This window comes from Amphiprion ocellaris, chromosome 10 (assembly GCF_022539595.1).
Source record: "Amphiprion ocellaris isolate individual 3 ecotype Okinawa chromosome 10, ASM2253959v1, whole genome shotgun sequence".
Lineage (NCBI taxonomy): Eukaryota > Metazoa > Chordata > Actinopteri > Pomacentridae > Amphiprion > Amphiprion ocellaris.
In genome coordinates, this window is record NC_072775.1 from 34,502,448 (window position 1) to 34,515,403 (window position 12,956).

Below are 12,956 nucleotides of genomic sequence, written 5' to 3' on the forward strand. Positions count from 1 at the left end.
ACAAAATTCCCCAAATTTCTGAAAATTTGCAAAACCTTCAGGAAGAAAATTCCAATAATTCCTTAAAAGTTTCCCTTAAAAGTTTTTTAAAAATCCACCAAATTTGGCAAGAAAATTCCTGTAAATATTTTCAAGAAATGAGTAAAAATCTTCCCAAAAAATCCTAAAAATGTCTAAAGTGATTCCATATATATCAGTAAAACTTCTAATATTTTCTTTAAGAACATTCACATAAAAATCAACCAAAATCCAGCATATTTCGCTGGATTTTGGTTGATATTATGTGAAAGTTTTTAAGAAACATTTTTAACATTTCTTTTTTCCCACCACAAAATGTTCAAAGATTTCCCCAAAATGTTGAAAATGTGGACATCAGAAGTTTCAATGTGAAAATATATTTTTTTCTACATTTTCAAACTTTAAAACGGGTTAATTTGACCCGCAGGACGACACGAGGGTGAAACTTATTTTGAGTTTTCTTGTAAAATTCAACTCAATACAAGATAATTTCCAGATTGTTTGACTTAACAAGATATTTAAGACGCGTTGTCTTAAAACAAGTCCCTCCATCTGCTGAAATGTCACTTGTTAAGTGAATTTATCTTAAATCAAGTGAGATGAGACATTCTGACTAAAAATAAGACAAATAGACTGGTAAGATTTGGAGTTTTTGCAGTGTGATGTTCACAGATCATTTTAGAAGCGTTTTCATGCAGTTTGGCTGATCTGACGCCACATTTTGTACTCTGGGACCTAAAATTTTCTACAGTCTTTTTGCAGTACTTGTTTTTGATGCGTCATAAGAGGAAATACTCACTTCTGTTCAGTTTTGTTGTGTTCCGTGTCATGGCCTTCATACAGCAGAGTGCAGAGGTTTCAGGTCCTTCAGATGTTTAGATTCTTACTCATCATGAAGTTCTACTCAGATCTAAAGCAGTTTGCAGCGTCTGGTCTCTCGTGAGTCTGCTGTGTTGCTCTGACTAGATGACTGACTTGCAGAAACCTGCATGTAAACACAAACATAAACAAACAAACTGGACAGGAGAAGCTCCAGAGCTGCAGCTTGACTCTGTGTTTCGGTGTTTGCTAACAGCTCTCAGACTGACGGTTGTTTTGTCTCTCGTGTCTTTGCAGATCCCGGTTCCGGTTCAGGAGACGGAGACGGTGAGTGTTTCATTTTTATTTATTTATTTGTTCTTTGGGCTATTTAAAGATTTCATTTCCTGCTTCACTTCTGCTGCGACTGAAAGTCAAACACAAACCAATTACGGCGGAATCTTTTTCCGCCCTGCACAAACATTAGCTGCTTGTTTTGGGAGTCCTCTCTGATGTGCACAAACTAATCACCGCTGAGGTGGAACCGTGGCTCAGCGCGGCGGTTCAGGATCTCTTATTCTGCCTCGGTGTGTCTTCTAGCGTCTCCGTCGTACATGGGCTCCTGTGATGAAGGCTGTGGGGGTTTCTGTCGCTGCATTAACTCCTCCCCGAGGAACACGCTGATATTTTCCATCCGGTGGGAGTCGAGCTCAAAGCCTCGCTGTTGCCAAATTTGGCAACAGAGACATTTTGCAACCATCTGTGAGCGCCGACCGCAGAGTTTGTTGTTTAATTTGGCTGCTGGAGGGGTTTTAATTGGAGGGACGGAACCGCCGCCATCTGCACGAGGGCGGAGTCGACGGGCCGGTGGTCGGACCTCAGAGATTCATTATTAAAACTGACTTCAGCTCCTCAAACACGTCTTCATACCTGATGAACGTCTGGGTGGCGAGTGATTTAAAACTGTTATTAGGGATTTTATTCCCTCGCACATCATCCATGGCAATAATTTGGACTTAATGTTGATATAAGAAGATGCAAAGACCGTCTTCTCCTCTGGAATTTGTAAGAAAAAGTAGCTGGAAAACAAACTTCCCCAAATACCTCAAAGTTTTAGTCATTTTAAACATTTGTGCGTCGTTTTGGACACATTTAGCATAAACTTGGGTGTTTTCTGACGCTTCTTTTTGTGCCATTTTGGACATTTTTTGTCACTATGGACCATCCTTAGTAATTTTGAGAAGATTTTGGTCATTTTTGACAATTTTTTACGTCACTTCAGAGACATTTTGCATAATTTTGTCTGTTCTCTTTTGTCAATTTGGACAAGTTTTGGGTGATTTTTGACACATTTTTGCATGATTTTGTGGTCATTTTGGATAATTTGTACAATTTTAGAGTAACTTCAGACAAGCTTTTAGATTGACATATTCTGACTTATTTTCAGACCTTTCTTGGTCCTTTTGGACCATTTTTGAATCATTTTGGACACATTTTGCGTAAATTTGAGTGTGTTTTGACACTTCATTTTGTGTCATTTTGAACATTTTTTGTCACTATGGACCATTCTTAGTAATTTTGAGAAGATTTGAGTCATTTTGGAAAATTTTTTGCATCACTTTGGACAAATTTTTTTAAATTTTACACATTTTTGCATATTTTTTATAGTCAATTTGGACAATTTAGACAATTTTACAGTAATTTTGGACACCTTTTTTTTTTTTAATCAATGTTGACATGTTTCGACTTTTCGGACCATCTTTGAGTCATTTTCAACCATTTATTGCTTCACTTCAGACAGGTTTCGAGTCATTTTAGATAATTTCTGAATCATTTTGGACAGACACAAGAAGATACCAAGACCATCTTCTTCACTGTAATTTGTAAATTTATTCGGACTCACTTCATATTGCAGAGTCTCCAGGGTTCAGACTTTGGTTGTAACTTTGGTAAAGACTGGTTTCCATAAATGGGTGCGGACTCCAAACAGCAAACCTGCAATAACCATCATTCATTTTTTATGATAGAAGACTGAAAGCTTGGAAGCAGCACACAGTGATTCAACAAATGTGACCTCCTAAAGACGATAGAGAAGTTTGGAAACTACAGATTTGTTGTGTATCATTAACGTCAAGAATCCACTTTCATTTTGTCTTGAAGACTTGATTATATCAAACACAGACCTGATAACTGAGGAACCTTCTTGGAAATATCAGGTATTTTTAGCAGCTTTTTCAATAAAAACTAGTTCCCAGTGAAGTAGCCGGAAAACAAACTTCCCAAACACCTCAAACAAATGATTTCCTGTTTAAAGAGGCTCCGGAGCAGCAGGTAGCTGCAGCTTTCACATCGTTTCACAGGAGGAAGAAGAGCATCTGTTGGCAGCTGATAAAATGAGGCCTGACATTCACAAACAGCAACAAACAGATCAGAGCGGTGAATAATTCATCCAATAATGTCCGTTGTAGGACAAATAACTGGGAGCTGATGCTGTTCGGGCTGATTACAGAACATTTAGCGACCTGATTCACTTTTTAAGGACGTTTTTTTGTCACCAAACACGAAGCAAAGATTCCGTAAATTCCCTTGCATCTAATCCTAATGTTTGTTTTCGATGGTTTACACTCTGCTCCATTCTGATGGTGCATGTTATCGCTGGTTTTATCACATCAGACCTGATCTTTAGAGCCACAGGAGGATGTGTGATCGGACTGAACCCGTCTGGATTAACCGTGTCAGACCTCCGAGGTTCTCATTCGTGGTTCTGATGGATTTATCCGTCCTCAGCAGTCGCTTTGATCCTTTAACCTTTTCACTCCACGTCTAATGAGCTTCCTCCTGCCTCCGTAATGTCAATGAAACCTCCATCATCTGGCTCTCGACCATCTTAAAGCTGCGCTGACGCTGAAATCCATCTTATGTGGCTTCTAAAGATGTTTTTTTTCTGCATTTAAACGTCTGTAAATGTAAAAAACCCAAATGGAGAAAATTCAGCTCATCAAAGTCAAACAATGAGCTGCTGCGTTGCACAAAGAGGGAATAATTCTGGACTGTTTTTGAGTCATTTTGGTCAAACTTGTCACATTGGACCATTTTTGAGAAATTTTGGACTATTTTTAAGCCGTTTTCTAGTAATTTGGATCACTTTGCTTCACCTTGGACAAGTTTTTGCCTAATTTTGGATTTCTTTCTGGTCATTTTGAATCATTCTGACAGTTTTAGAGTAATTTTGAACACATTTTGCATCAGTTTGGGTGTTTTCATTTGTTATTTTTTGTCAATTTGGACCATTTTTTTTGTAATTTTGACTAAATTTGAGTGATTTTAAACAAGTTTCAGGTCATTTAGGATCTTTTCTTTTGTCGCCATGGACAACATTTTTGTCATTTTGGACCATTTTTGAGTAGTTTGGGTTATTTAATCAATTTTGGACATTTTGTGTCATTTTTGACAAGTTTCATGTGATTCTGGGCTATTTTTGAGCCATTATAAAGACATTTTGAGTAATTTTAAACATTGCTTTCTTTGTTTTTATTTGTTAACTTTGTGTCACTGTGTTCATGACTTGTCAATGTGGACCGTTTTTTGTACAAACCTTTAGTCATTTTAAACATTTGTGCAACACTCTGGACAGATTTTGAGTCATTTGCATACATTTTGGGGGGACTTTTATTGTTAATTTTGTTTTATTTTTGACAGATATAGTACAGATTGCATGCATTTAACAGTCAAAGGTGCAGAATGGGATACGAGCGGTGTTTGGCTGCAGTGTCTGGTTGTGGGTGGAGTCGGTGTCCTGCTGGCAGCTCAGTCCGACAGAAACAAAGAAGCCTCTCTGCTGCAGATCCTCGTCGATCGATCGGCAGCTTCCGAGGCCCAGCTGAGCTCTCCATGTTCAGTACATCCACACACAGCAGGCCAGTCTGTCGGCCAGCAGGAACACACCAATCTTTTATCTTGTTGTCGCTCTTAAAGGTGTCTTTCTCCCACAATAAGTGAGAAATGATCAGATCAGCTCAGTCTAAAGGAGGTGGACTCAGTTGTATGAACAAACATCCATTTAACTCTGGTTTAACCGCTCATTTGTTTGTGTTGTTGTCCAGGATCGCGTTGCAGAGTTTAAAGTTGTGGTTCTTATATATTAAATATTATTAGTATTATTCAGACAGTGGGACATTTTCATGATGTTTTATAGCCGCTCATGCTGAATGTTCCTGTCGGTGCCTTTCAAAACAAGATGCAACAAAAACTGCAGCTGCTTCTATAAAAGTGAAAAACAGGGTTAATCTTTAGCATCAACAGGCTAGTCACTACTATCCCTAGGCTAGCAAGTAACAACATTGGGCTATTGACTGCCATCTCTGCTAGCTAGTGACTAGCATCCCTAGGCTAATGACTACAATCCCTAGGCTAGCCACTTGCATCCCTTTGCTGTCCAGTTGCATCCCTAGGCTACTCTTTAGCATCATTAGGCCAGTCACTACTACCGTTAGACTAGCAAGTAGCAATATTCGGCTAGCGACTCCCATCCTTAGGCTATCCACTTGTATGCCTAGCCATTAGCCTAGGAACACTTTACTTGCCATTCCTAGGCAAGCAACTAACATTTCTAGGCTAGGGTAGCAACCAGCTTTAGAAAGGTTAGTCACAGTAGTCACTAGGCTGGAAACTAGCATCAATAGGCTAGTCACTGCTACCCCTCGGCTAGGAAGTCCAACCCTAGGCCAGCTACTTGCATCCCTAGACAAACATTGTCACTTTTAGGCTAGTCAGTAGCATCCCTTGGTGAGAAACTAGCATCTTTAACCTATTCGCTTACATCCCTAGGCTAGTCTTTAGCATCAATAGGCTAGTCACTACTACCCCTCGGCTATCAAGTAGCAACCCGAGGCTAGTGACTACCATCCTTAGATTAGCCACTTGCGTCCCTAGATAAACAGCAGTGCTTTTAAGCTAGTCAGTAGCATCCATTGGCATGAAACTAGCATCCATAACCTATCCACTTACATCCCTAGGCTAGTCATTAGCATCCCCAGGCTAGTCATTTACCCCAACAGAGTCCAACTGGAAGTGTGTTTGACTTTGTGCTGAGACAATGCATGTTTTCAGTCAACTGAAAGTAAATAGAAGTTAGCTATCTGGAATGGAATAGTGGCACTTTGAGACCATTTTACTTGTAGTTTCATGTTTCCTGCAGATTTTTAGCTTCAATAGGAATTTTAATGACTTCAGGATCACTCTCCCCGTGGATTAATTCCGTCCCCTTGATATCGCCGAGCTTTTCCTCCATTACGCGACAAAATTGCTGGCGATGAATCACGGAAACGGCTCCCTGGATGAAAGGAAGCCCAGAATAATCCCTGCAGCTCTTTGATATTTGTTGCTGAGGCTGTTGCCGCCTCATCTGCTCCCAACTCTCTGCTGGAAAATGGACGCCGCCATGCGAGGTGGTATTAAACGCATCCCCCGTAATGGTAATAATAATATCATGAGGTGATAATGCATCGTCTGTGTTTCCATTTGGCCGACGGGCTTCAGGAGGCTCCAACACTCAGCTGTGTCTGATAGAAAAACGTCTGAGGCGTGTCGGCGGTGGAAAAAACGCCGCCGTCGCTGTCAACGTTGTTTTTTGGGAATGAAATCAAGTCGGCGTTCTCGGAAGAGTTGCACAAATAATGATAATAAAAGCTGATTATGTCGTTCATGGATGAGAGATACGAATAGAAAGAGTTTCACAGTCGACGGAGCAACAAGAAGTTTAAATTAGAAAAGAGTTTTGGAGGAGAAAGGCCTGATTACAGTGGAACCAGATGCAACAAGGGAAGTGTCACAGGTGAATAGTGACGCACATTTCAGCTTTCAGGCTTTGATTAGTCTCTGAAGGAACATCTGCGCTCCACAATATAAGTCTGTTCTCTACAGCAACATGTTTTAACCATAAAATGCTCCTCTCCTTATTAACCCTCTGAACCTCAAACAGCTTCTGAGCCTTTATTTGCTCTGTTTAAACCGATATGAACAATTAAAAATAGCATTTTTTGCCATGATGCAAGCTGCTCTATCCTCTTTTCCTTGAATCTCCATGACGGAGGTGGAGAGAACAAAGTTAACACTACCCATAGAGACACAATAAACACAATAAACACATTAACCCTCTAATTTCTGGGAGTTTTTCTTTACTCCTGTCACATTTTTCTTCACTGTAGGCTCATTTTTTAGTCCTGTACTTCTACAGAAACAGAACAACCACGAAGAAGAACTCAGGAATCTCTTCTGTGCAGTTTGAATGACACAAATCATTAAAAATCAATTTTTATGTTAACAATCTTTTTTAAAATGGAATCAATATGTCCAAGATTTTTTCAAGTTCCCAAAAGTGTCACTAATTCAGGAATAAATGCATGAAAAATGTATGTGAAAGTGTAAAAATCAATCTATTTTTCCTACACTGCCTGTACTTGACCCGAAAAGTCCGTTAAATTTTTGTCACGTGACTCTGGGTCGAGTCACTAAGGCCCTAGGCTAGCAAATAGCAACATTAGGCTAGTAACTACCATCCTTAGGCTAGTGACTAGCACCCCTAGGCTAGCCACTTGCATTCCTTAGCTGTCTACTTGCATCGCTAGGCTAATCTTTAGCATCAATATGCTAGTCACTACTATCCCTAGGCTAATTTTTTGCATCAATATGCTAGTCACTACTATCCTTAGGCTAAACTTCGGCATCAGTATGCTAGTCACTACTATCCCTAGGCTAATCTTTAGCATCAATATGCTAATCACTACTATCCCTAGGCTAATCTTTAGCATCAATATGCTAATCACTACTATCCCTAGGCTAGCAACTACCATCTCTGGCTAGCCACTTGGTCACTAGGCAAGCACTATCTCTTTTAGGCTAGTTAGTAGCATCCCATGGTGAGCAACTAGCATCCATAAGTTATCCACTTGAATCCCTACGCTAATCTTTAGCATCAATAGGCTAGTCACTACTATCCTGAGGCTAGCAAATAGCAACCCTTGGCTAGAGACTACAATCCCTAGGTTAGCCACTTGCGTCCCTAAGCAAACACTGACGCTTTTTATCTATTCAGTAGGCAGCCTCCCTTGGCGAGCATCTAGCTTCCATAAGCTATCCACTTGTATCCATAGGCTAGTCCTTAGCATCACTGCTAGCAAGTAGCAACCCCAGGTTAGTGGCTGTCATCCATAGGCTAGCCACGAGCGTGAATTGGTGCTATATGAATAAAATTTAATTGAGCTGAATCCCAGGGCTAGTGAGTAGCATTCCTAGGCTGTTTGCTAGCACACATAAGCTAACAACTAGCATTCCTAGGCTAGTCAGTTGCATTTCTAACATTTAACACCGCCTAACATGGAGGTGAGATGCACATCACTGCTTTCGCGTAAAAAAAAAACTAAACTGAACTTCTGTTTATTAATTTGAAAAGGGACATACTTTAACATACATACTTTTAAATAAAAATCCACATTTTGAATGTTCTAAACGTTTTAGTGAATTTGTAAAGGTTTTAAACTTAAACCAAAATGCAGTTTGGGTAAAAACTGAACCAAAACATTTATTCTTCAGTTTTCGAGTCTATTACTTCCTGATTATTCCCAGGTTTACATGTCAAAAAAAAATGTATTACTAATGAGCTCTCAGACTTTATGACCCCACTGTATGCATAACGTCAGGATTTCTATATACAAGATGTATTTCTACCACATTTACATATAAATGACAAGATATAAACGCTCGACAGTGTTTTGATGTTGAATATAAATGCATGAAGTAGGAAAAAAAATTTGCTCTGCTGTTAATACAAGGATGCATATTTGGTCCAACTGATCACTTCTTTTATGTATAAAAGGTTTCTCTAAAGATTAGCCGCAGTGAAGCGGAAAAATAATTATAATATTCCTCTGAAATACGCTAGAAGCATGAAGTGTTCAAACACACTGAGGTTACTGTGCAAGTTTTTGAATCTCACTGGTTTACCTTCATTTGCAGATTAAAGAACTCCTGAAGATTGTGTTTTCTTTAACTGTCGCAGCTGACTGGTAAATATTTTAAACTTTTAAACTTTAATTATGTGGAAATGATGAAACCAGACGAGGGACCTCCATAAACATTCCATAGAATGAAACTTGACTTCAGCGGCGGTTAAAGGAGACAACCGACTGCAGCCTGATCAGAATTGTAAAAACGAGGGGCAGACGGTAAATAATGCAGTTTGTTTTTTTGTGACTCATAGATGACGAAGGTTCAGGCTCTGACGCTGGGAAGAAGTTCACCAAGTGCAGCACATGTAAATATGGAGCCGAGTGCGACGAAGACTCGGAGGACGTCTGGTGAGTTTACAGATGGTGGAGAGAACCTGGAAGGCTGAGTGAGCTAAAATACATGATAATACGTATATATACATATTTATATATCCTGCTTCACTGGACATCAGATAGAGTATTACAATAAGTAAAACAACGAGACCCAAACACTTGAATTTCTTCGAAGAGGTCACAGTGGTGCAGGAAAATATGACTGTTGAAAGGCCTTAGCTTGTGTTCGTGTCAAAACCAATGACTGATTTCGCTAACGGATGACCAGAAGAATTTATTTTGTAGCTCTTTAAGTTGTGCCACTCATTCAACAAGTCATTCATAAGTTTACCTCAATAACTTACTAGATGTGCAACTGAATTTACTGGTCATTAGCATCCGTACGCTAGTTATTTCCATCCCTATTAGCAATGAGCATCCATAAGCGAGCCACTAGCATCCACAGGTTAGTCTCCAAAATCCGTGTTGTTACTAGGCTAGTGACTAGCATCCCTTGGCTAGTGACTAGCGTCCCCTACATTAGCAATGAGCATCCTTAAGCTATCCACTTGTATCTCTAGGCTAATCTTTAGCATCAATAGGCTAGTCACTACTACCTCTAGGCTTGCAACTACTATCCCTAGGCTATCCACTTGCATGCCTAGGCGAGTTGCTAGCCATGAAACTAACATTTCTAGGCTAGACTAGCAACCAGCATTAGAAAGGTTAGTGACTGTGGTTACTAGGCGGGTCACTAGCATCATTAGGCTAGTCGCTACAATCTTTAGGCTTGTAAGTAGCAACCCTAGAATAGTGAGTAGAATCCCTAGGCCAGCCACTTACTTTCCTAGACAGTCAGTAGTGTTTCTCGGGTAGCACCTAGTATCTTTAGGCTAGTGCCTATCATCCATAGGCTAGCCACTAGCATCCCAAGGCTAGCAGGTAGCATTCCTAGGCTGTTTTCTAGCACATATAAGCTAACAGCTAGCATTCCTAGGCTAGTCAGTTGCATTTCTAACATTTAACGCTGCCTGACGTGGAAATCATGAAATCAAAAATTCATTGTAGCTTCGTCTGTACAACAGTTAATAATCTGCATTCTAATGAAAACATCAGCTCCTATAGTACGGTTAAATATATAATAATACAAACACATAGACATATCGTTAATTTAATTTTGTTTAAGATAGACGCCATTTTAAAGTTTTAAAGTTGCTCTTAAATAAATCTTAGAGGGGAAATGGATGGTTTAAGGTGAGAGTAAAAGCTGAAAATATGAATGTCTGTAGTTTTATGAAACTGTGCATTTTATTTTATGAATGTATGATTTTTTTATGTTCAGCTGTTAAGTGTGGCCTTCAAACGCTGGTAGTGGAGTTTAAAATGCAATATTTTATTTATGGCTGTCCTGGAAGAGGGATCAGTGAGTCTTTCTTCCTTTTTAGTGTTTTTTTTTTTTTTTTTTTTAATAAAAGCTGGAAGGACGGCTGAGTGTTTATTAACGTATAGATTGTAAAACCTCTTCAGGAAAATGTGTTATATTGGACCATTTAAATTGAACGTAGCGGAATAGAAGTATTAAACAGTAAAAAATAAAAGTACCAGACGTGGGGTCTGTGTGAAACCGCTGATTGTGTGTGAGAGAGTTCTTCAGAAGGATCGAAATGAGCTCCTAGTGGCGGTTCAATGAGCTTCGTTCCTCTGGATGTTCTTCAGCTCGTGACGGCAGAAACATGTTGAGGTTTTCAGGCTACAGCATTGATTTTTCCTCCTCAGGTGCATATGTAACATCGACTGCAGCGGCCACAACGAGAACCCGGTCTGCGCCACCGATGGGAACTCCTACAACAACCCCTGTCTGGTCCGAGAGGCATCGTGCATGAAGCAGGAGCAGATCGACGTCAAGCACCTGGGCAGGTGTCCCGGTAAGGCGGAGCTTATTCAGACCGAAATCACAGAGAAAATGAAAGTTTGTTGCAGTGGCGTCACCAAGATTCAAGATTCAAGACCTTTAGTTATCACAAACACAATTATACATAGTATAATGCGCAGTGAAATGCATTGTGCACCTTTTTCAAGTCTCTAACCCTTTAACACTGGAAATTGTCCCACTGTAGGATTAATAAAGGCGTGTTGTATCATAAACTTGAAAGAAACCCAATACAAATATACAAATGCTACTAAATGCATATTTTTTCACATTTATACCCCATTTTTGTCAATACTTCCCAGCAGTAGATAATAAGAACTAGAAAAATACTCAGAGTCCAATACTCCGCCAAGGCTGTTCATTCCCCCATGTGGCATTGTTAGAAAAGCAGCATTTTTTTTAAAGAACGTGGAAAACGGCTTCAGGGATCAGAGGGACGAGGAGATCTGTCTGAGGTTGGCGCTCAGAGCGTCCCGGAACCAACTGAGGGAGGCCAACGACCATCTCAAAGTTGAGCAAAAAATACATCGAGACCTGAAGCTCCAACTGAACCAATACTGGACCAAGCTGCAGGAGGAACAAGACAAGAACCAGGAGCTGACGACTAAACTGCAGGAGGAACAAGACAAGAACCAGGAGCTGACGACTAAACTGCAGCAGGAACAAGACAAGAACCAGGAGCTGACGGCAAAACTGCAGGTGGAACAAGACAAGAACCAGGAGCTGATGACTAAACTGCAGGAGGAACAAGACAAGAACCAGGAGCTGATGACTAAACTGCAGCAGGAACAAGACAAGAACCAGGAGCTGATGACTAAACTGCAGGAGGAACAAGACAAGAACCAGGAGCTGACGACTAAACTGCAGCAGGAACAAGACAAGAACCAGGAGCTGACGACTAAACTGCAGCAGGAACAAGACAAGAACCAGGAGCTGACAGCTAAACTGCAGGAGGAACAAGACAAGAACCAGGAGCTGATGGCAAAACTGCAGGAGGAACAAGACAAGAACCAGGAGCTGATGGCAAAACTGCAGGAGGAACAAGACAAGAACCAGGAGCTGACGACTAAACTGCAGGAGGAACAAGACAAGAACCAGGAGCTGACGACTAAACTGCAGCAGGAACAAGACAAGAACCAGGAGCTGACGGCAAAACTGCAGGTGGAACAAGACAAGAACCAGGAGCTGATGACTAAACTGCAGGAGGAACAAGACAAGAACCAGGAGCTGATGACTAAACTGCAGCAGGAACAAGACAAGAACCAGGAGCTGATGACTAAACTGCAGGAGGAACAAGACAAGAACCAGGAGCTGACGACTAAACTGCAGCAGGAACAAGACAAGAACCAGGAGCTGACAGCTAAACTGCAGGAGGAACAAGACAAGAACCAGGAGCTGATGGCAAAACTGCAGGAGGAACAAGACAAGAACCAGGAGCTGATGGCAAAACTGCAGGAGGAACAAGACAAGAACCAGGAGCTGACAGCTAAACTGCAGGAGGCCCAGAAACAGCTGCAGCAGGCTTCCAGGGAGGCTTCTCTGGATGAACTCAGCGAAAAGCTGCTGGCGGCACAGGATCAACAGGTGGAGACAGAAAAGACCGGCCAGGTAACGGAGACGGAAACCAGATTCTCCTCAACTGAAGAAACCGCAGCAGACGAGGCTCCTACTGAAAACAAAGAAGAAAAAGAAGAAGAAGAAGATGAGCTTCCAGAGCTGAAAAAGACAGACAGGGAGAAGAAAAAGAAGAAGTCCAAGTGGTTTGTGAGGATGTTTACATTCGGCTGTGCAAGAGCAGAAGATGATGATGATGATGATAATGATGATCATCTTCAGCAGCTGTGGAGCAGATCTGTGGTCTCCCTCTGATCTCCAGATACGTGATGATGGTC

General features: G+C 40.8%; 1 protein-coding gene across 1 annotated transcript in view; it reads left to right on the top strand.

The window, feature by feature from the left end:
• Positions 1-12,956, top strand: part of tmeff1a (transmembrane protein with EGF-like and two follistatin-like domains 1a) — a 77,564-nt gene that overhangs the window by 47,148 nt on the left and 17,460 nt on the right. The window contains exons 4-6 of the mRNA XM_055014477.1: positions 1,135-1,164; positions 9,074-9,170; positions 10,911-11,059. Coding sequence (XP_054870452.1) covers positions 1,135-1,164; positions 9,074-9,170; positions 10,911-11,059 — 276 coding nt within the window. The remainder of the gene's footprint in view (positions 1-1,134; positions 1,165-9,073; positions 9,171-10,910; positions 11,060-12,956) is intronic.